This window comes from Pipistrellus kuhlii, unplaced genomic scaffold, assembly GCF_014108245.1.
Source record: "Pipistrellus kuhlii isolate mPipKuh1 unplaced genomic scaffold, mPipKuh1.p scaffold_m20_p_1, whole genome shotgun sequence".
In the NCBI taxonomy this organism is placed as follows: Eukaryota; Metazoa; Chordata; class Mammalia; order Chiroptera; family Vespertilionidae; genus Pipistrellus; species Pipistrellus kuhlii.
Window position 1 is genome coordinate 113,915,058 of NW_023425404.1, and position 24,351 is coordinate 113,939,408.

The 24,351-nt window shown below is 40.1% G+C and overlaps 1 protein-coding gene across 1 annotated transcript in view; it reads right to left on the reverse strand.

Annotated features, from left to right (window-relative positions):
• Positions 1 to 672: 672 nt before the first annotated feature.
• Positions 673 to 24,351, reverse strand: part of PRTFDC1 (phosphoribosyl transferase domain containing 1) — a 74,387-nt gene continuing 50,708 nt past the window's right edge. Inside the window, 6 exon segments of the mRNA XM_036438764.2 lie at positions 673 to 1,096; positions 3,935 to 4,011; positions 7,505 to 7,551; positions 8,064 to 8,131; positions 9,560 to 9,577; positions 20,526 to 20,591. Of these exon segments, the coding sequence (XP_036294657.2) occupies positions 1,049 to 1,096; positions 3,935 to 4,011; positions 7,505 to 7,551; positions 8,064 to 8,131; positions 9,560 to 9,577; positions 20,526 to 20,591 (324 nt within the window). The 3' untranslated portion in view covers positions 673 to 1,048.

Here is a 24,351-nt window from a genome sequence, read left to right on the forward strand (position 1 = left end):
TTATTTTTCAATTAAAATCCCCATAAATTATAAAACATCTCATAAAACAAGGGAAAATGGAAAAATATTATTCAGAAAAAAAAAAACCTTTCTTAAATATGTTTCCCCCCCTGTAATGCCTTGGATTGTAAATCAGTCTTAAAAGGCCACTTAAAATAATAATTCACCCTCTGTGTTCCTGTTTAGGATATCACATAATAATGTTTTTTTCCTTTGGTGCAAATAAGAGGAAATTTTTCTTCTTGCTTAGTTTTGAGCATTGAAAACGCTTGCCCCTCCTCCAAATTCTGCCATTTGCTCATGTCGCCACATGAATAAAAGGATGCCACTTAGAAACCGGGGCTTTGCTGCCATTGTGTTTTTCTAATTAAAATTCAGAGTATTAAGCACAGTTGAGTACGTCCATGCATCCATGACATACCGTTATCACATACCGGAAGCTCCAATCAAGAGCACTGAGCAAGGCTCATTTCATAACATCATTAACATTCATTGTATGCGGCGGCTCAGAAAGGCTTTGTCAAAGCAGATAATAACGGCCTGTCAGAAAAGTGCAAACAGAAATTTATATTAAATTGCCCTTTTCTTAAAGTATGGGAATCTAGTTGCCTTTCCAGTTTCTGGCTCAGAGCTTAACTCAAAAGGCTCTCAGGTTCTTAAGACTGCAAAATATTACAAAGAAATAGAGTATATTTTTTAAAAAGTCAAGTAAGAAATATTTGAGTAACTAGGTAGTGGTGAAGTATTGGCGCACAATGACTACATGAATGAAAACAAAAGAAGATGTAGCTCAGGAGTGTGAAGGTAGAACCCATGTGAGTCATAAGGCAGAGTGTTTGATTTGGAACAAGTCAAATAAAAACATTGCTTTCTTTTCCTTAAGAACTTTTGATACTCTTTATGTTATAATCTCAGAAAAGAAAGCTCTGTCATTGAAACATTTTTTTTTCTACCCTGCTGAGTGAAGATGCCTGGGGAGACAAACTTCCCATGGTGGCTTCCTGGATGTAGCTGTAAGTCTGATGTTATCTGGAGAGAAGTTACTTCTTTAGACACCATACTTTTCTTTGCCATGTTCATTGATCACACATATATGCTGAATCAATAAAGAATTTAATAATGTGTCAGTTTCTTAACAAAATATGAGGTGCAGACAATGTTATGCAATAATAAAGACCATCATCCTGTATTGGTTACTGTTTATTTAAATACCAGAGGCCTGATGCATGAAATTCATGCATAGGCAGGGTCACTAGGCCTGGCTGGTGATCAGGGACAATCGGTGGGGCAACTGGCAGAGCAATCTGGAGGCCCCTGCTGGCACCTACCTTGGCTGGCCTGGGGCCTGTGGGCTGGGGGCAGCTCCTGCATTGAATGTCTGCCCCCTGGTGGTCAGTGTGAGTCATAGCAATCGGTCGTTCCACCAGTTGTTTTGCTGTTCAGTCGATTTGCATATTAGGCTTTTATTATATAGGATATTTGTATATTTATGTGTGTGTATGTAACATCAAAAGAAATCCATTCAAATGTTTGACAAAAATGCTTTATTGTTTTAGTTTTGAGCCTTTTTCTAAATTTGGCTCCCTAAGTCTGTAACAACCAGAAATGCTGAGGGAACAGTATGGTTAGCTGTGGTAGAGATAGAAGTCTCCTACTGGTAAAATTACAGCCCCTAGGGTGAATGGAGAAACAGTCATAATAAAAATAATATGGACTCTTATTTGACCCTTTTGGATAGTAAGAAATGTGTCAGGAATATTTTGGTTCAAGCAACAGAAATGGAGTCAGGCTAACAACATAAGCAAAATAGGGAGATTTGTTGGTTAGATACTGGGTAGCTAACAGAAGCAAAGAAAGGGCTGAGCAATGAAGGAAATGGAAGACAGGAATAGGGGTAGCTCTAGACTCAGTCCATTGGTTAAGCCCCAAACTCCTTGGTCTCTGTGATTTTGGTTTAAGTTTCAAATGAGAAAGAGGGAAGAGGGGAGATAGAGGGAGGAAGAGAAAGAGAGGAGAGAGAGAGAGAGAGAGAGAGAGAGAGAGAGAGAGAGAGAGAGAGAGAGAGATTGGTCTGGTCTGTTTTGGGTAAGATGTCTAGATCATTCCGTGATGGTCTAGGGGCCACACAGCCAGGGGTCCATGTCTATATGTGAAAACTTTGGCAGGCAATTAGATAGTCATAAGCAGAACAAGGATGATGGGCCAGGTACAGAAGGTCAACAGGGTACAAAATTCTGTGTGCCTAGCAAAGGACAACTGTAGCATAGGATCTCTTCTCCAGGGTGACCTTTCCTCTCCTAGCATGTCGATGTTCCTGCAGTTCGGACTCCTGGCCTTTCCTCCCTAGAGATAACATCTAGGCCTCCATTGTGCTTCAGCTCCAGGCCCAGAAGAGCAACAAAACCAGACAAGCTAACCCCAGGGCCAGCTACACTGACTAATGACCCCCTGTGCCAGCCAATCAATCAGTGGAGCCCTCAACCCTGAAAGACACACCTGAAAAGCTGCTGTGATTATCTGTGAATAGTCTATTGAGCTATTCCCCTGAGACTTCCCCTAAAATCTCCACCTTAAAAACCCTTAGGACAGAAAACCCATCACACTCTCCCTTATGGGAGCACATTTCAGTTTCCCCCTCCACTCCCCCAAACCCCGAAGTGTGTCACCTTGACTTGCCTCAAGTCGAAGCTCCAAGGGCCTTTCTTTTACCTACATAATTTGTTTCCTAAGCCCATTTCTTCTACAGATTACTTCTTATACCTCTGTGATTTTCCAAATAAATGTTCTCTTATAGTTTGAGTCTTGGCTCTAAATTCTTTCTTAGCCACAACTCAAGTACCAATGTTGCTGAACACAGGTCCCAGTGTGATCCCACCGGTGTAACACCTGGTGCTGTTCCTGCGGCCAATGAAACTACTGCCCCCAAATTGGGAACAGTTATGAGTTAGCTGCAGGCCACTCGAATTGGTACCTGCTAGATTTCAAGCTCCAATCCAAAAAAGGTTATAAAATATTTACTGTTAGGGGCCCAGCACCCGGACTCGTGCACTGATGGGGTCCCTCAATCTGGACTGAAGGGATTGGGCTGAAACCAGCTCTCTGAAATCCCCTGAGAGGTCCTGGATTGCAAGAGGGCGCAGACCAGGCCGAGGGACTCCACTGGTGCAAGATCAGAAATGGGGAGGGACCACAGGAGGGCAGCCCGTCTCGCCAAGTCCTGATTGGCCTGACCCCAGCAGCAAGCTAACCTACTGGTTGGAACATCTGCCCCCTAGTGCTCAGTGCGCATCATAAGGACTGGTCGAACTGTTGAACAAACAGTCAGACACTTAGCATATTATAGGCTTTTATTCTAGGATTACTATGGGTAAGTAGGCATAGTAAATGACTTGTAGAAAAATCAATACCAAGCCATAGTTCTGCTTTTGGCTTCCTTATTTCTTTAGTATAAAATAGAGCTCATAAAAAAATAAAAATTGAAATTAAAAAGAGATAATCATAATTGCTTCTATCAACCTAATTTCTCCCTTGCAGGGTAGTGGGGGGAGTGAATTGAGATTGTGCATGCAAAGTGCCCAGAATATTCCTGACATAGAAGTTACTCAATAGCCGAAACCGGTTTGGCTCAATGGATAGAGTGTCGGCTTGGGGACTGAAAGGTCCCAGGTTCGATTCTGGTGAAGGGCATGTACCTTGGTAGCGGGCATATCCCCAGTAGGGGGTGTGCAAGAGGCAGCTGATCGATGACTCTCTCATCGATGTTTCTAACTATCTCTCTCTCCCTCACTGTACAAAATCAATAAAATATATTTTAAAAAAAAGAAGTTACTGAATAAATGACAGCCACCATTACTACTAGTTCAATAATTAGTTAAATTGATGGAACTGTTAAGTCCTTGTGAAATGGGGGTAGGGATATGCATGCAACACTTACATTAAAATCTCTGAAGTATTCATTGTAATCTAAGGCATAACCCACCACAAATAAATTTGGAATCTCAAATCTAGCATCTGAGCAGGGAGAGAGAAGAAGAAAAAAATTTATATAACAAGCATAAAGCTACCATATGTTAGTGTTGACACTTCAATGGTGAGGACTTTTCATTTAGGCAGAAGCAAGTGAAAAACGTGATAAGCAATGCACAGGATGAGCCCAGCAGGGACCTGGACCCGAATGAGTACTAAGGAAAACAAGACAAACAAGTCAACATACAATAAAGAATGACTGTACTTCCGGTATCTGGAGCTGAGAAAGGGCTCAGGCAGCCCAGGAGATAGAAAGAAATACACATGAGTTAGTAATGTGGGCTTGTTGTTCCAAAGCAGTATCCAATGGCATCATGCCAATGCAAACACTCTGAAAAGCACAAAGTGCAGTTCACACAGGAGGCATTATGATACCTCAGTATGTGAGTAGGTGTGCAGGCTGTTGCAACTAAGAGGTGATCCTCACACCACTCAGTGTCTCCGGCAGGAGAAAGAGCTGGGAAGCAAAACCAGGGAGACAATATGAAGGAAATGGAATTGTTCAGCTTGAGAAAGAGAATGTTTGGCATTCACAATGCAGATGACAATGATTAGCTCTTTATCTCTATTAAGGGCAGAAGGAGAGTAAATGGATTTAAATGCAGTAGAAGGTACTCAGGTTAAGCAAAAGAACAATTTATTGAAAGAAATATTATTATTATTTTTTTAAATAAGGATTCTTAAAGAAAAGACAATTGCTCTCTTTATTGGAGGCCTTGAAACAGAATAAATGTGCTGTTGTCCAATGATTTTTCAAGATCCTTCCAATGTTTTGAAGTCTGTTTGTTTGTCACAGGATTGCAGATGAGCAATATAATTGCCTGCTTTTATGAAACTACTAGTAGTCCTGTGCACAAATCCGTGCACCAGTAGCTCTCCAATAGCTCGCTGTCGCCCTCCAGTAGCTCTCCACCAGCTGCCCCGCCCTCCTGTAGTGCTTCCCTCCCCCATAACTTGCTGCCCTGCCCCCTCCTTTAGTTCTCCACTGCCCACTTGTAGCTCACTGCTCCACCCTCCTGCTGATCCGAGACCTGGTCGTTACGTGGTCAGTCATTACGCTTCATGGCATAATGACCATTTGCATATTACATCTTTATTATATAAGATATTTGATGCAGCCGATGGACTTAGAGCCCTGAGAAAGTTACCTCCGTGGTACTGCCCACCACCGCTTTGATTCCTGTGACCAGAGATGCTTCCAAATAAAGAAACAAACTGCTTCTTGCTCACAGAACATGCTAGATGCCAGGTACTTATTTTCTGGGGGACTACATTATGTGTCACTATTTGACTATCCACTCTGTAGGTTCTTGAGAAAAATAATCAGAGGAGATGGACGAGCAGATGAACAGATGTCATTGGACGTAGAGGAAAGAGTCAATTAGGAGAAAGGAACAAAAAGCACAAAGATTCAGAAAACCGGAAACAAAGAAGAAACAGGGATTCTGAGCTAGCTGAAAGAACATTAAGAAACCCTGATTGTACAATAACAATAATAGTGACTTTACAGTGAGCAATGCAAACCCTAGAACAGGCATGGCAACTCAGACTGGGAAAAGGCAATTGAGAAAGCCAAACCTTCAGAGTGTTATGGGATACGAGGGAGACGTGGTTGAATAGGACGGGAGCCAGAGTGACCCATCTCTAACTGGTAAATGGGTGCAAGTCCTACTCTTCTGTCTGCAATTGCAAGTATATTGCAGGAGTAAGAACAGTGATTAAAACCAGACTGCCTGGGTACAATACTGACTCTACAGTTACAGTCATGTGACCTTGGCAAGCTATTTAATCTCGTTATGTTCAATTTCCTGGTCTGTAATGTGGGCATAACTTTAGCATCTACCTTAGAGGACTAAGTGTGTTAATCTGTGTATAGCTCTTAGAACAGAGTCAGGAACATCATAACCACTTGCTAGTGGTTGCTGTTATTACTTTATTAATGTTGTTACTACCAGTGACACAGAAATTAGTAATTACCTGGATGTCCGAAGTGAATGTCTTTCAGTTAAGACTTTTTCTGAGCAATGTCTTCCATTATTTCCTTAGGAGATTTGTGTTTACTAACCATGTCCAACTTTAACTATATCCGAATTATATTCCACAAACCAGTAACTGGACAGGAATACTCTTTTGGATCTATCTGCCCAGAATGGACATTTTCTAGATTTAATACATCCCACACAGGAATGGAACTTGTGTTTTCGAATAAAGAGTCACTGGCTAGATAGCACTGGCACATTACCCATCCATAGCATGCTTCTCTTGCTGCAATGTTTGTTCAGCTTGCTAATGAGAACTGTGGCCAAATTATCCCAGAGGCTAGAGAGCAAATGTAAGTTATAAATATTAAGCTGAAGTCTGCCTATGCAAGTAAAAAAAAAGAAAAAAAATCACCTCCGGTGTTAGAATAATAAATAATCAAGTTGCTTGTTTATTTTCCTGCCCTAGGTGAGGAAAGTCTTCCAGAACACATCTGAAGGCAAGTGTGAAGATAGTGTCTATAGATATTTGCTCTGCTAATTCTCTGTTATTGTTGTTTCTGTGAAGTTATATATTATTTTTTTTATTGAATTATAGTCAACATACAATATGATCTTAGTCTGAGGTGTACAACATAGCAGTTTAATGTGGTTTTTTAAAAATATATATATTTTTATTGATTTCAGAGAGGAAGGGAGAGGGAGAGAGAGAGATAGAAATATCAATGATGAGAGAAAAATAATTGATTGGCTGTAATCTGCACACCCCACATTGGGGATCAAGCCCACAATCTGGGCATCTGCCCTGACCGGGAATTGAACCGTGACCTCCTGGTTCATAGGTAGACACATTCAACCACTGAGCCACTGCACCTGGGCATGGGTGGATGTTTTCATACATTACAAAATGGTCAGCACAAAAGCTCTTGTTATCATCTGATATCATACAAAATTATTGCAATATTATTGACTACATTCCCTATGCTGTTCACTTAATTCTTCGTTTTACTGAACTTTTGTTTGGAGTGGTGGGGAGATGTCTTGGATTTCCCCTTTGTGTGCTAAAATTCAGGCTCGCTTTATGTCTGCACTGTGCATTGTCTGGTATGAGAATGCCTCTGACCCGTTCCCCGGCCTCTCCATGTCTGATTGTGGTTCCATGGCAGGAACCCTGTGCGCCTGTGTCAATCCAGAGAGGCCGAGTCTTCCTCCTCCACCTGAAACTGGTTCTCTGAGCTCTTTGGAGGTAAAGTGCTATGGAAAACCCCAAAATCAAAATACCCATGCACACAACTGAGTTCCTGTGAGTGGTACAAGGCAGGAAACATAAGCCCCTCGTTGTAAAGAGTTCTAGTTTCGCTAGCAAGGCCGGGAATTTGTGGGTCTTTCCAACCTATGCAGCTTCCACTTCAGACAGAATGCCCACAAATAGAAATTTCTTACACACAAACTACCAACTCGAGGTAACCCATTAACAAACAAAAACCAAAACACTTAACAGTCAAGTCTAAAGCCATCACTTCTAGGTGTCCTCTTCACCAACAAACTACCATTAAAAAAAAGGAGCGGGGGGAGGGGGGGTTAGTGATCCAAAGAAAATCTCTGTGAGTTGCAAATAGACTGAAGTATCATTAAAATAAGTAGTATTTAAAATATGTATTACTCCCCCCCCTCCCTTGAGCACCTGGGGCATCACCCCAGCCCCCCAACTCATGCATCTGCTACTGCAGCACCAGCTCAGTGACTCTCAATAAAGGAAGGGAGGGGGCCCTGCCCCGGGGCCCAGCCAGCTGCTCCTGGGAACAGCTCGAGGCACAGTCAAGAGGGGTTCGGCCACAGCAAAGCCTGTGCTCTTCCCTGTCCTCTCCCTCAGGCCTGCGGTTCCATGGGCTGTGTTATAGTGTGGGCAAACTGGAACACCCCAGAGCAGAAAACCACTGGTTTGGAACAGACTGCTCTCTCTGAAAACAACACCCCGTACCAGCATCCAAATCCCTCTTGGGCTCCTTTGGAAAGATCGAAACAAGGATGTGCGTCCCCCTCACCTGGCCACCTTACTCTCGTGGGGCTTGTTTTTCTATGCTGCTGAGCAGCGCTTTCATAGTCCTCCCCGTTCCAACAACACCCTCTGCAAAGAGAACAGACACATTTATCCAAATGCACTTGGGCAGCATAGTAGATTTTTCATTCAGGCAGATAATTATATTCCTTATTAATAATGCATCCTAATTAGAATTGCGATCAATTGGACTCAAAGTAGGAGGCAGAATTGGTTCTTTTTTATTTTTATTTTGGACCAGTGCTTCTTTCTGGAAGCTGAGTTGGAGAAATACATTGGTATTTCCTCAAACTCTGAGCTGGGTTGAAAGGCTAAATTCAGCTTTTGGAGAGCATGTGGGGCTCTCTCTCAGTGCATTGGGACTCTCTTGCGCACATTCAAAAACTACGCTTTGGCCCTGAGGTTATGTGACATAATACAGGACGCATGAATTTTCATGGACCAGGGATGTACATCTGAATACACTGAATGGGTAACACCTCCCCCTTGCTCTCCCCACTCAATAGGGTCTCTGCTGCTAGGAAGTGAGATGTGTCTGGCCGGCAGCTGGTGACAGCCCTTGAATTCTGAGGGTGCGAGCCTGCAGTGAGCAGAGGCTCATCTCCGCTGATGAGCTGCTGCTCAATTAAAGCAGAATGGGCAGCAGCAATGTATTGTCCTTAAGACAGAAATCAGCTGTCAGGAACTGATTATCAAAACAAGAGGTCTGAATTTAGCCCACGTTGGGCAATTCATTTGGCTAGAGGGTCTACTTCATGGGTTATGTCTGAGCCAGGACTGCAGATACATATGGCGCACACAGGCAATTGTGTAACAAAAGCTTGAAGACAGATCCCCTGAATCTCAGCCAGCTGATAAGACAGGTGTGCTCTTGAAGGAAACAGGAACATGTGCAGCCCACTGCTGCCCCAGGGCCTGTGTTTTCTCTCTCTTCTTTCTTTTCTTTTCTCCCTTCCTTTCATCTCTTCCTTTCTCTCTCTCCCCTCCACTCTTTCTTTTTTTTTTTTTTCCCCTCCCTCTCTTCCTTCTTTTTAAAACAGAACCCGTTAAATTAATTCATAGTTTTCCTTTGGACTGCCATTTTAAAATTAATTAAATTTGTGATTCGGATGCAGCAGCTAGAATTGCTCAAAGTCATTAGCAAGAACACTGAGGTAAGGGTGAGGAGGATTCTAACCTTGGCATAAGTATTAAATAAATTTGGCTTTGTGGGTTAGCTTTCTCTTTTGTAAAAATGTCTGATTCACAATGGGTACAATAATCAATTTAGACATGTTTGGAATTAAATATAGAAACCTTTTAAATGAGTAATTTCAAATCATTAGGCTCCTTTGGAAAGACCGAAGCAATTTTAGTTGGCTCCTACTCAATAAATCTGGAGAGCCACGCACACGGAGGAACTCAATGAATCGGTGAGCAACTTGATAACGAGCTCTATATTTTAAAACTCACCATTCACACTCAACTTCTAAATATGGGTAAGAAGTCAGTTTACCTCAACAATGAGGACATTCTGAAAAAACAAACAAACAAACAAAACCACACCAGTTATTTTCAAATTGAATGAAAACCTGGCTCACAAGATCAGCACACATTTTGCTCACAGGTGGAATTTTTCAATTTACGTATTTGTTCCTCCCCCATTCATTTAACCCAAATGGAGATAATCTAGGTATTCCAGATTCATTTTAATAGTCTCTCTGGAATTACTTGGTGCTGCAATATTTATTAATATTTATATTCAGGTTAGGGGCAGGCTTATCTTCGACCCTGTCTGAAGAGCTTACCCATAGTCATCCCACCTTCATAATTTTGGCAAGTGCCCCACCCAGCAAGCATTCTTTGGGATACAAAGCTTACTATGCATTTCCCAGGAAAACAAAGCTGGCATGAACTGCAGCACTCATGGAGATAGTGCTCTGCAGAGGGATCATGTGTTCGGCTGGGGCCCTTTTCCTGCATAGCTAACATCACTGGGATGCACCACGTACTCTCAAATTTTTAACCCTGAGGAAAGGGGTTGGATACAGAGAGGGCTGTCAGGTGCCTGGTTTATGTTTTCAGCGATATGATTAGGTTCTTTGCTATGTGCTTTCAAGTCATTCATTGACTTCTCCCCAGAGAACACTGGTTATATTTCATTTAAATTTCTTTTTTGACCTGTTTTTCCCACTACAGTATAAAGTCCATGCGGTGGGAATCATATTTGTCTTGTTTGTTACTGTATTCTTATAGTAACAAAGGTCCCCAGCTGTATATAGATGCTAAGTAATTATTTGTTGAATGAAGGGATAATAATTAATTATACTTATTGATGAGTTAAAATCAACCAATTAAGTGGATTAGTAGTTACATGTCAACACCGTCCCACCAAATTAAAATATGACTGTATTATTATGCCATTCCAATTAACTAAGTGGTGTGGATATTCCCTTAGTGAATTGGTTTCTTTTTTTAAATGATCTTTCGTTTATCCCAATTATTCATATAATAGTTTAAAAATTGGATCAAGCCTTACACCTTAGATATTTTCCATATAGTATTGAAAAAGAGATTTAAGTGATACAAATGTTGACCAACCAACTAAAAAGTCTGTTAGATTCACACTGTATTACTTTGTGTGTCAAATGCATTTTTTAAGTGAAATTCTTTCTAGAAGTGTTTTTCTCTCAGGTATGGCATTTTATTCGTTAAACTCATGTTAAAAATTGTAATTTTATCACTAAAATGTAAGATTATTTTTTATTTTTTTATAAATATATATTTTATTGACTTTCCACAGAGACGAAGAGAGAGTGATAGAGAGTTAGAAACATCGATGAGAGAGAAACATTGATCAACTGCCTCCTGCACAACCCCCACTGAGGATGTGCCCGCAACCAAGGTACATGCCCTTCAGTCCGCAGGCCAACGCTCTATCCACTGAGCCAAACAGGTTTCTGCTATTTTGTCTACTTTTAAAGTAGGTCACGTTCCCAGTGTCCTTTCTACCCTGAGAATTTTACTGACACAGGAATCCCCTTGGTATTTTCTACATGTTTGCTCTGCTCTTCACCATCAACCCATAACAGTTAGTTAGGATGTGAATTTTTAGTTTGATAGAGACTTATCAACCATGCCTATTAACCAATTGGAATACTTGGAGAATATTTGGTCAATTTAATTTCCTAGTTCACAGTCTCTTTTAGTGTTTATCTGATAATGAAAAACCTTTCTAAAATCTGTTTGTCTGAATTCTTGCCTAATGAAGTAAAGTTCACTAAAAGTAATTAAATCTGTTTTGTAAAGGTTCAAAATCTTGCAAAGCAAGACTCAATTTAGAAAAGATTAGCTTCAACTATAGGATGTAGTGGTGGCTGTGTATTAATCCAGATATATATTGTCAAAATTACTTAAACACATTTTGAAATCAAGGTGATGTTCAAAATCAAATAGAAAAGTCGGTTGATGTGTGCCTTTTTAAAGTATTTTAAAATGTTTATATATTTTAAAATATATTAAAGTTATGATATTCTTTATTATGCGTAGCTAAATATTATCACTTCTAAGAAAAATGATAATTTCTATTATCATATAAAAGTTGGTGCGTATTTAAATTTCCCCAGTTGCCCTTAAAATAGCCTTCTGTAGTTGGTTTGTCAATCTAAGATCATGCCCTGGATTTGTAATTCTCTTTTAATTTAAAATATCTCTCTTTTTCTGAACTTCTGTTTCTCAATTTAATACTTTTTGGTATCATCTATTTGCTGTATTGCACAATAGACGAGAATTTAGTTCTTTCGCACTAACTCACTTCTTTTCCCCCATCCCCTAATGCAATTACTTTGTTATGACTCTATCTTCTTGTACTGCTTACATTTTCCCCAATAAAGAGTGAAGTAGTGTCCTATAATTATATTTCCTCTTAGAGCTGTTTACTTTTCTTCTTGGAATTCATAATTTTTTTTTTAAATTGTCTTCCAATGTCTTATCCTGAAATAACCCTCCATTATTTTTTAAAGTCAGCTTTTCTTTCTTGGAATAATTATTGTGAGGAAAACATTGGTTAGTTTAGCTATATTTCTCACAGGGTTTCTGGAGGACTAAAGAATGTGTTGGTACTATCTGTAACAATGCCAAGACCTTTCTGTTATGTATAGCATTGTACAGTATTAGAAAGTACAATCATTTAGTGGGCTTATGAATGATGGGCAGGGAATGCTGGTATGGACACACTGACTGCTATTGAAAGGAAACTATGCAGGTATCTAGAGTTAGTGAATGAGTTCTACAGAACAGTATTACATATATATTTACTTTCATTTACAGAACATCATACTATGTTTTCAAATTCTTCATTAGTAATATATGCCACTGTCTGGATTTTTCAGTGGGACATGAAAAGTTCATCTCTAACTAAAGCAATGCCTTCCATGCTTTTGGAAACTTGACTCCGTCATGTGAAACTTTTAGGGGTAGAATTAGAGCATTGGGGACTAGCTATTAGTTATAACAAATACTAATAAGAAATATTAATTGTGCCCAAACCGGTTTGGCTCAGTGGTTAGAACGTCTGCCTGCGGACTGAAGGGTTCTGGGTTCTATTCCAGTCAAGGGCATGTACCTTGGTTGCGGCCACATCCCCAGTGGGGGGTGTGCAGGAGGCAGCTCATTGATGTTTCTCTCTCATTGATGTTTCTAGCTCTCTATCCCTCTCCCTTCCTCTTCGTAAAAAAAATCAATAAAATATATTTAAAAAATATTAATCGTGCTCTGTTAACCATGATTGTTTTGTTCTGATTAAGGAAAGCACATTCAAACCTGGCTGGGAATTGTACAGGAGACCCGGAACACACCTGGAAATGCAGCCCATCCCCCTCATCTGGGAGCTGCCTATCACCATGGCAAGATCAACAAACAATTCTGTTGCGGAAAGGCAGCAATGGAGTCCCAATGCCCCCTGCCCTTTGCAAACCCCCAGCCCACATTGCCCACATTGCCTATAATCTGTAACCATTATATCCATTCTTATTCCTTTTCCCCACTTCCCCATGTAATCTTTGTCTGTATCCCATATAAGCAGCTGGTTTATGGGGGGGAAGGGGTGCAGAGCAGATTTTTGTGGATGACCTGCTGCTCTCGCATACTGCTGGAATAAATGCTCATGTATGATTCAACCCTGTCTCTGCTTAATTGGCTCAAGTAGTGACAGGCAGCCTGGACCCATCGGTTCTCTGGTTTCAAAACAAAAAGTAGCCTAAGAGGAGAAAGAAAGCAACTATCCCAATTTGGAAGCATTTTCACCAGTATCTAAAAGAACTAATCTCTTTACATTTTCAAGTACCAAAATTAAGATTAACTTTACAAGATAAAGGACGAAGACTAACTCATCATTATACTATTAATGTATAACATGGAGACAGGTATATAGTAGCTGCTCAAGAAGTGCCTGTGGAACAGATCAACAATTCTGACCTAATTTTTTTTTTTACTTTCTCTAGTTTGCTATATTTTTGATACACCCCATCCATTTTTCTTCCTTGATGATGTACAAGTCCTCCTTAATTAAGTTATACTTAATATTTACTGTTTTTAATTTGGCACTACGAAATCTTCTAACATTCCTTTTTTTTTTTTTTAAGTGGGAAGCCTCAGAAATTTCATCAGAACACATTGTGCCTCCTAAACATTTGTAATCTGATAACACTGATCACTGAACCTGAGATGTTCGCCAGCTTCTGTCTTAGACATCTCATTGCACCTAGCTCACTTCCTCCCAGAAAGCCAGTGAAATCTGCAGCCTGAGGGCCACCGGCAAAATTCTGTGGGGAATCTCTGGAGTGTGTTCTTTCCCTGCTTATTGTCTGATCCTAATTGCAGCGAATCACAGTGAGCTTACTGAAGAAGAGGAAAGGAAGAAGGAAAGAATTATACACACCTAAATGGTTTTCTTAAATAGGTTAGTCTTTTAAAACACAAAAATGATTAGCATATCACAGTCTAATCTTCAGCAGCTTAGTTTTGCGACTGTGGTCACGCCAAGCAGAGGGGATGCCAAGCATGAACAGGAGTATGAAGATAAACCCCAGGGAGAAAGGAATGTAGTTCAGCATTTCGTTTTATGTGATAATTCACAAAATTGCCAGAAATATCAGTTGGTGGGCATTTCCATTATTGTTCTCAGCCTAGTCAGATGCAATGAAAAGGAATGATTTCAAGAGTGAAGGCAGCCAAATAGGACTTCTTGGCAGGTTTCAATGTTTCATTCTGGCATTTGATTAGAAACTTATTTAGGGGTGGGGGATGGGGCACAGCTCCTGAATCTTGCACTTAACCTGCACATCTGTGTTTTCCAGTTGCCAGATTTGAGCTTGTTTCCATGCATTTGGTTTCATTCCACTCTTTCAGAGATTTCTCTTGAACATGAAAAAATCTTCTTGCTTTACACACATTTTATGAAGTGCCAGGATTAAATCAACTTTGAAAACAACCAGCGAGAGAACATGGAGCACAGACAGCTTAAACTCACTGAGTAAAATGCTTTTAACTTTGTGAGTAAAGAGGCCATTTAACTCCATCATTGAGGGCTCCCTTATTCAACAGCCATCAGCCATGACCTATTTCGAATCTGACTCAGTCAGCCTTCCTTGCGAATGTCTCTCTCTTTGCAAAAAAAAAAAAAAAAAAAAAAAAAAAAAAAAAAGAAGGAAGGAAATAAAAAAGAGAGGGGCATGGGGGCTGTCTAGAGTCTCCCTTTTCTAAATATTTTAGCTCTCACATCTTTAGAGGGATTAAGAGTTATATGGGACAGTTATGGGGCTGTTAGTGCTTCTAACTCATAACATGGAAAATTACACAGGTAAGCTGTTTTTCCATGTTTTTAAAAGTTCTTTCATAAACAAATTTGAAAACCTCCTTTCCAACCCTCCTGCCTTCATGTAATCATTTAACTCTGTCGCTTCTCCTTCTCTTCCACTCCTACCTTGTTCAAGTAGTTCTATTACACACTCAGGTTTGCTCCACCAACACCACCTCCTGGCTGGCCTCTCCCTCCCACTCTCAAGTCTACCCTCCTGCCAGGTTCATTTTCCCAAAACACAGCTTCATGTCCCCTCTGCTCAACGACTTTTGTGGCTCCCCTTTGCTTTTCGGAGCAATTCAAACTCTTTATTGAGAAATTCAATGTATTCTATAGGCCAAGTCTAATTTACACGTTCAGTTTTATAAAATTATTATTTCTATACTTCTGACTAATTTCCTTCACTCACACTGACCCACACCTGTCCTCTGCTCTCCTATTCCCTGCCCTCATTCAGTGGTGTTTTTCCTCTCTCTTCTGTGTTATTCCCAGACTTTCTGGTCCCAAGGAAACCCTCATCCTACTTTCACTAAGATAATTACAGTCCCAAGAAATCATTCCTTCTTTGGATTACTTTAAGCTCAAGGAGAGAGTCTTGTGTGGAACGCATGTGCCATTTAGACAGTCAGGGAAGGCCTCCCTTACACAGGAGACTGTAGGCTGAGACCTGCAGGATAGGAGGAGAATGGATTCCAGGTGGAGGCCACAGCTTGTTCAAGACCTTGGCAGGAAGGAGCTTAGCCAGTGTGGTTAGAGCATTGTGAGGAGGTTAGGGTGGTGTCTGATGAGATTGGGAAGGAGACAAGGCCAGATCATGCAGGTTTTACAAACTGTAAGGAGTTCAGACTATAACCTCTAGCACTGGGCATGGTGGTGCTAGGTAAAATACAGAACACCCAGTCAAATTTGAATTTCAGACAAATAACAACTTTTTAGTGTAAGTATGTTCTAAATATCACAAGGGTCATACATATATTAAAACATATTTCATTGTTTATTTGAAATTCCAATTTAACTTGTTATCCTGTTTTCCATTGTTTTTTGTTAAGTCTGATAACCCTCGTTGAGAGTTGCTGAAAGGTTTTTGGTAGGTAAAATACAGAACACCCAGTCAAATTTGAATTTCAGATAAACAACAGCTAACTTTTTAGTTTAAGGTATGTGATCCCATTTGTATTTGAAGAAGACCCCTTCGGTTGCTTTGTGGAGAATGGTAAAGGGTAGCAAAGTTCACTAACAGTAGTAGTTAAGGAGACCAGTCAGCCCGGCACAGCAATCCAGAGGAGGGGTGGTGGTGGCCTCGCCCTGGGAGACCAGTGCTTCTCCAACATTAATGTCTAAAGGAATCATCTAAGCCTCTTGTTAGGATGAACTCCATTCAGAAGATGTGGGGTGAGATCTGAGATACTACATTTTTAATAAGCTTCCACGTGGCACTGACCTTGCTGGTCCCTTGAGCAAGCATGTCAGACTCAAAGGTAACAGGGGCCAAATAAACAAGGATTAAGTTTATGTGGGCTGCAAATAAACAAAAGCTTCAATTTTCATAGAAATGTAGATTTATTTCGATAGAGACATGCTGAATGCAAAGGGCTGAAATAAATAAATAATCATTAACATAAAATAATAGAACATTTTAAATAAAATTTAATATTTTTCTTGAACATTAACTTACCAGACACTGAATAACTATACAAAATTAATAAGCATGACACAAACAAACCTATTTTTCTTATTCTCAGAAAGCGAAATATTTCCTGTTATGCACACCAAACAAGTCAGTCCAAGACTAATGATGTGGCAATTGACTGCTAACATATCTGCTACTGGTATTAGTGGAGGGAAAGGTGTGCCTGCACGTAAGGCGCATAAGGGAAATAAATGCAACATGGTTATAGTAATTAGTCATTAGCGAACATTGTAGTTTGTTATTAATAATTATGTATAATAGGATATTGTAAAAATTAAGTGACAAAATTTTTATTAAAATATTTCTTATATACTGTTATACTAGAGACCCCATGCACAAAGATTCATGCAAGAATGAGCCTTTCTTCCCCTGGCTGCTGGCACTGCCTTCACTCAGTCAGGGAGCTGCCTTTCATCCTTCCCACACTACCTAGAGGCCCGGAGCAGCTGGTGTGGGTGGCACACCCCTTCCCTGGCCACTTGGCGCCTGCATATGCAAATTAACCCACCAGCTTTGTTGTGTTAATTTGTATATTCACTCCTGATTGGCTGGTGGGCGTCATGAAGGTACAGTCAATTAGCATCTTACTCTTTTATTAGTGTGATTGTCTGGGTATGAGTTTGACATGCTTGCCCTAGGTCAAAGGTTGGCAAACTATTGCCCATTGGCTAAATCTGGCCTGCTGCCTATTTTTGAAAATAACATTTTATTGAAATATAGCCACTTGTTTCCATATTATCTATGACTGCTTTCATGCTATGACTGCAGAGTTAAACAGTTGCAACAGAGATTCTATGTCCCATAAACCTAAAATACAGTATTTACTATATGGCCCTTATCAGAAAAGTTTGCTGAACCCTGTCTTAGACCACACTTTGAGTAGCAATGGTCTAGACTTGGGCGATTACCAAGGAGATGGAGAGAAGTAGGCAGATTTGAGGTATATGTGAAGGCACAGAGTGTGGAACCCACTGGTGTGCTCAGCATTCCCTTCTGATGCAAGCCTAGGCACCTGGAACTGCAGGATTTTTTACCTTACATTGTTGTGACAGCTGAGAACCTGGCTAATCGATGTTGATTCATCATAGAAATGTTAAACCATTTGTATTCTAAGGCCAAGGGGTTTTATTTGGCATATGTTGTACGTCTATGTACACATGGAAAGTATAAAGATACTGCAAAATGGTAACCTGAAAGAATCAATTGTCAGAACAGTAAAAGTTGAAGCTGTCTCCCATCATCTTTACTGCTGGCTGGTTTTCCATCTCTCCTATCTCATCTTCCATGGTCTCTACTTTTTTATGGGGATGGTCTGTGTAGTAATTATGGGAGGGATGATAGCACAGTGCTATCAGTAAGAAAGTATTCTTTCCTTAACCTCCTTTCTGTCTCTTAATGGAAGGAACTACCCGGTGCTTACCTAAGAGGCAAATTATTCTAAAAGAAAACAGAACATGATTTTAGAAGGACAGAAGGACTGTAATTCCATGAGCAATTTTTTTCATGGATGCATTCATTTGGGGTTCTTAGAGTTGCCACTTTGATAGACCCCATGATAAAAGCACAAGATACATAATAAACTTGTATAATCTTATATAATAAAGAAGTAATATGCAAATTAACCCTTATGTTCTCACAAGATGGCTGCCTACAACCAGGCTAGCAGAGGAGTTAATGAGGAATGACCAAACAATTGAACAGCAGACTATATGGGATGACCAGGCCAGCAGGGGGCGGGAGCAGTAAGGGGTGACCAGGCCAGCATGGGAGGAAGTTAGGGAGTAGGCAGGCAGGCAGGTGAGTGATTAGGAGCCAGTGGTCCAGGATGGTGAGAGGGATGTCTGACTGCCAGTTCAGGCCTAAACTAGCAGTCAGACATCCCCCAAGGGTCCTGGATTGGAGAGTGTGGGGGGAACCCCCTCCCCTGCACGAATTTCGTGCACTGGGCCTCTAGTAAATCTATAAGGCAATATCATACAACAAAGTACTAAAATGTCTTATGTTAATTAGATGTTACCTAGACTTTTGGTGATTATTTTGCAATAATCAAATATTGAATCATTATGTTGTACATCTGAAACTAATATGTTATATGTCAATTTTTAAAATGTGCATTAACTTAGAATTCAGTTGCTATTTATAAACATATCTATCAGATCTTAGGAGAAAAAAAGTACAGTAATAATATTAACATTATTTGTTAATAACATTAACAAATAATGTTAATATTATTATTAATATAATAATAATAATAATAATATTATGTTTGCCTCAAACTATGTTTGCCTCATCTTTTCCTAAATGAAAGCAAAGCTTCATATCGAACTAACATTTGCATACAAAAAACCTATATAAAACAGATGTAGCTTAATATTAGACTATGTTCACTATCACTTGCCAGCTTTTGACTTTCAGGAATACTGATGACATATTTCCACAATACTACAGGCTGCAAGCTAGCTTTATCTCTGATGTTTACTCCCCCATTTGATAAAAATGTACTGTTTAAGTTGGGTGATCTTACCACACACATTACGTTAAACATATTACTATAGACTTGCGCATACATACATTGATACATTATGGATCATGGAAGCTGAGGTAGGAGAGATGGAAAACCAGCCAGCAGTAAGAAAGACAGGAGTTAGCTTCAACCTTCGCTAGCCTGACAAATGATTCTTTTAGATTACCAGCTACCATGGACTGACATGCAAATTTTCAAATAGCGATAAAATTATACATTTCATAAAGGTAAGTTAAAATAAAATAAAATGACATCATTTAAAGACCACTCCAGGGGTTTTAAAAGTTATGAATTTTGAGAAATTGCTTTGTGTATTTTAGCTTTCTAGGATGTTATTCTATACACTGAAGCAGTAACATCAAATGGTGGCCTAGTGCTATGTTAGCATCAAGTTAATTCCAATTTCTATGGAACATAATTTACTATTAGATAGTTATTTAACTCTGGGATGCCACAATTTGCCTTCAGAGTCAAGGGGAGTAGCTGTTTTGTAATGAGTCATTGTGATGTTGGAGTGTCCTGACTGTTATTATTCACCTTTTGATTAAATGGGACTGGTATTCCTTTCCACCATTTGGGCATTGCATAACAACCACAAATAGGAGAGATTAAGCTTGTGTAACAGACAGAGTTATTTTACTTGGAAAGCTGGAGTTGTTTAGAGATAATGGATACTAGATATATCAGGAGGGAGAGCTGACCAAAATAAAAATCTGTCTTTCTTTCATCTACAGCAACACTTTCACTTCGGGTCACATTGACGCCAAGAGCATCTGCTTTATGAAACACTCTTGCTTTCCATGCATGCATTTATGTCAGAATCCAAACAATTTTTTTTCACTGGATTGCTAAGCCTTGGCAAGTTTTGGAATTCCATGTTAAAATGGAAGGTGTTTTCCCCATGATCTAATGGGTAATAAAGAAGGGAAGGGCAAAGGGCTGAAAAATGTGCTGTCACAAAAGTCTTTTTTATTCTCTTCCCAAATTTTGTACATTTCAACAAACGTGTTAAATCTCTTACTGATGTGCCTGGGTGCTGAGGCATAGATGAGGGACATAAAGCAGATGAGTAAAGGGAAAAGCCTCCTTTTCGGGAGGCACCTGAAAGGATGAGCAGACGAGAAAGAACAAGGACTGCCAAGAGGTTTTGCAATATGAGGTTGTCTGAAATGAGATTGGAAGAAAGCTCGCAGACGAAAGATTTGGTCTGCATCATGTCCTGGAAGCATTATAAAGGAGTGCTTTATAAAGGAGAAATCATTACAAGAGTGCACACATCTATTTGCATGAATTAGCAAACCCTGGAGAGCGTCTGAAATGTGTTGCAAGTGCTGACCTGAAGTGAAGGTCACTGATTTCCCCACAACATCAGGCACCAGTGCGAACTGAGCAGCGTCTCAGGAGCAAACCTTTCCTGCCAATGTTGAAAGATCATAGCCTCCAGTCATCTGCATCTCGCCCATGAGCTGGTTGTTCTAAAAAGAGAAGCCAATATTTTACTGTACGAGGAAACCTGTAGAGCACATTTTTCTGTCTGCCCAGCAAGTGGCCAGATTTCGCCTCACAAAGATAGCACAAATAGCGAATGCAGGATCTTGGTTGCCTATGGTTACCAATAGCCACTCGCTGTTCCTGTGCTTGAGACAAAGCATTCTAATGACTGGGGGAGAGAGGGAATGGAAGGAGTGCCAAGAGGACAATCAAACCTAATTTTGAAACAGAAAACTGGAAGCGTCTCAACCTCTCCTGAGGCAGACGGAAAGGGAGAAGACAGCCATACTCCAGGGGCGGGGAGAGCCCCGGGAGTCCCAGGAGTGGGCCAAGCATTTGTCCACTGTGCCAACATGTCTGCAGCGGGGAACAATGAAACTGGTTCCCAACGCAATGACAGGCCTCCTCCCCTCCCTGCCAGCGCAGGTCCTCTCCCGCAGCAGATGTCGAGGGCAATTCTAACAGGCCAAGCACCAAGAACCACTGCACTTACCTTCAGACATGGATGACAGACAAAGCCTCCGGAGCTATCTGCGGTGCTAGGAAAATGAGACTCCGAACTTTTGTAGAAGACTTTTCACTCAGATCTCATGAGGTTATGAGCATGTGCTTTCACGAGGCTTCTGTAAGGTACATTACCCTGTCCTAACGAAACACACACACACGCGCACACTCACCAAAATATGGATTGTTAGTGAATATCACAACAGATAACATGGGGGCAAAACAGCAAACCCAGTGCAGACAAGTTGTTTTCTAACTTCATTACGGAGACTCAGTCAAGGAACTGAAGCAAATACCCTTCAGGCTTCATGACTCAGCAAGACAGCCGTAATGGTAATGATGCAACCCCTTGCTGCAAACAATGACCTGAGGGAGCAGGCGACAGTGTAGGCACCATGTGTACATTGAGGAACAGGACACTTCTCCCACTACTCCTGTGGACAATTATTGCTTTTGCCAGGTCAGTGCTTGCTTCCCTGTTTCTGCCAAAACGGCTCTGCCTCCTTCTGAGGGGAATTCATTCCATGTGGATCAGGTGAAGCGAGGCCTCAACCATGCAAACCAGCGATGCCTGCAGCTATCCCCAGGCCTGGGCTTTCCTCCTACCAAAGCCGATTTATTCCCTGAGGAGTTTTCTTGGATTGGTTTGAATTGGATTCTGTCACCCGAAACTGACTCTCGATCTAGACATAGAGTTATTTTATAATAGAAATGGTCATCAGAGAAGGGGAAAAAAACAACAGGCAAATAAACAGTATAATAGTTTTACCAATGAAACAGGGCTTATCTTTTTTTTAAATAATATATTTTATTGATTTTTTACAGAGAGGAAGGGAGAGAGATAGAGAGCCAGAACCATCGATGAGAGAGAAGTATCGACCAGCTGCCTTCTCCACACTCATTACTGAGGATGTGCCCGCAACCAAAGTACATACCCTTGACCAGAATTGAACCTGGGACCTTTCAGTCCGCAGACAGACGCTCTACCACTGAGCCAAACCAGTTTTGGCTGTTTTTTTATCTTTTTGTTCAAGAGGAAAAATAAATGACTAATATGTTTTTACGTCTGCTTGATAAGGCATTCACTCCTTACTGCAAAGGAGTGGAGAGAGTTCTTGAAAGTGATCCATTAAGTTAGATTAAAAATAATTATTTTCTTTTTGTTGGAATGAATCTTTTATTCTGGATAAAAGAATATCCAGAATTCCTGGATCTTTTGCTGTTTTTGTACAGACATTTATAATCATAAATTAGCAAGCAATCATGTCAATATGTTAAGAAATTGTCAAGAATGTTGAAGGAGAAAATGTTATTTCTAGAGGTTCTAACATACAGGAGTTAACAGAAGAAGAATTTCTGCATATTAGACTCAAATATGTTCCTTAAAAAATACACACACACACACACACACACACACACACGTACACATATCTATCTATCTATCATCTATCATCTATCTGTTTCTGAGAGAAAGAGAGAGGGAGAGAGAGAGAACCATCAGTGATGAGAGAGAATCATTGATTGGCTGCTTCCTGCATGCCCCACAACCCTGCACATGCTCTGACTGGAAATTGAACCTCAACTTCCTGATTCATAGGTCAATACTCAACCACCAAGCCACACCAGCTGGACTCTTTATATGTTCTTTAAAAATGTGTTTTTATTGATTTCAGAGATAGCCATGGAGAGAGAAATATCGATGTGAGAGTGCAACATTGACCAACTGCCTCTTGCACACTCCTTACTAGGCATCAAGCCTTCAACTTGGGCAGTGTCCTAACTGGGAATTGAACTAGTGACTTCCTGGTGTATAGAACAATGCTCAACCAATTGAGCCACACCAGCCAGACTCAAATATGTTCTTAATAGTGGCAGGAAAAATAAAATTTCAGGACCTCCAGAGGACTGAGGTATATAGATACAACTATTAAATCACAAAGTTTAATGTAGCAAATGAGATTTTTTTTTTTTGCCAGATCAGAGTGTATTTCACAACACTTCTATTATCATCTCTATTCTATTAATTAAAAAAACAACACAATGCCTCAGAAAGCTAAATAATGTGTTCTAAGTCACATAGTAGGGTGTGGTGTTAAGCAAATCTTATTTCCGAAGGTCTTACTTAAGTGAAAGTTTATAATGTGTTTATTTTCATTTATTTACTAGAGGCACATTGCACGATATTAGTGCAAGAATAGGCTTTTCTTCCCCTGGCTTTGCTCCTAGCTGCCTAGGAGCTGGCAAGTCCCCGCTTCTGGCTGGAGCACTACTCCTATAGCTCCCTCCACTGCCCTCCCTCCCCCTCATAGCAGATATTGCACCCCAGCCATCGCTCCATCCCTGCATATGCAAATTAAACTGTCATCTTTGTCAGGTTAATTTGCATATACACTCCTGATTGGCTGTGGGCATAGTAGAGGTACGGTCAATTTATATTTTTGTCTATTATTAGGTAAAATATTGTTGATAGTATTACAGGTGTCTTCTTTTTTCTCTCCCTTTACCCACCTCTACACAGCCTCTGTCCTTCTCCCTCTGGCCACCACCACATATATGTTCTTTGGCTAATCTCTTCACCTTCTATAATATGTTTTAAATATTAGATTTGTCTTTAATTCATCTGGAACTTATATCTCCCAAGTATGTGTATAGTGAAATGTCTAAATACCATTTATTAAATTGTTTATTTTTTCCCCTACTAGTTTGAAATGTCATTGATTTTGACTTGATAATATTTTATTTTAATTGTTCATCTTATCTTCATAAGATTGGCCTACAGTTTTAAAGCAAAACGATGTTGGCCTCATATAATGAAGTGGGTGGTTCTTTATTTTTTAATTTTTTTAAAATTTTTATTTTTCAATTACAGTAGAAATTCAATGTTATATATATATATGTTATATATATGTTATATACATATATATATATATATATATATATATATATAATGTCAGTGCACATCATAGCTACTGGTCAACCGTCAACCAGTCATTATGACTGATCAAGTGAATGACTGATTGAATGACTGGTTGACCGGTAGCTATGATGTGCACTGACCACCAGGGGGCAGACACTCAATGCAGGAGCTGCTCCCATATTATTGACTATATTACCTTAACATCCTTGTGATATTTTTTATTTTATTAAAAACATTTTTATTGATTTCAAAGAGGAAGGGAAAAAGAGAGAGAGAGAAACATCAATGATGAGAAAGAATCATTGATAGGCTGCTTCCTACAT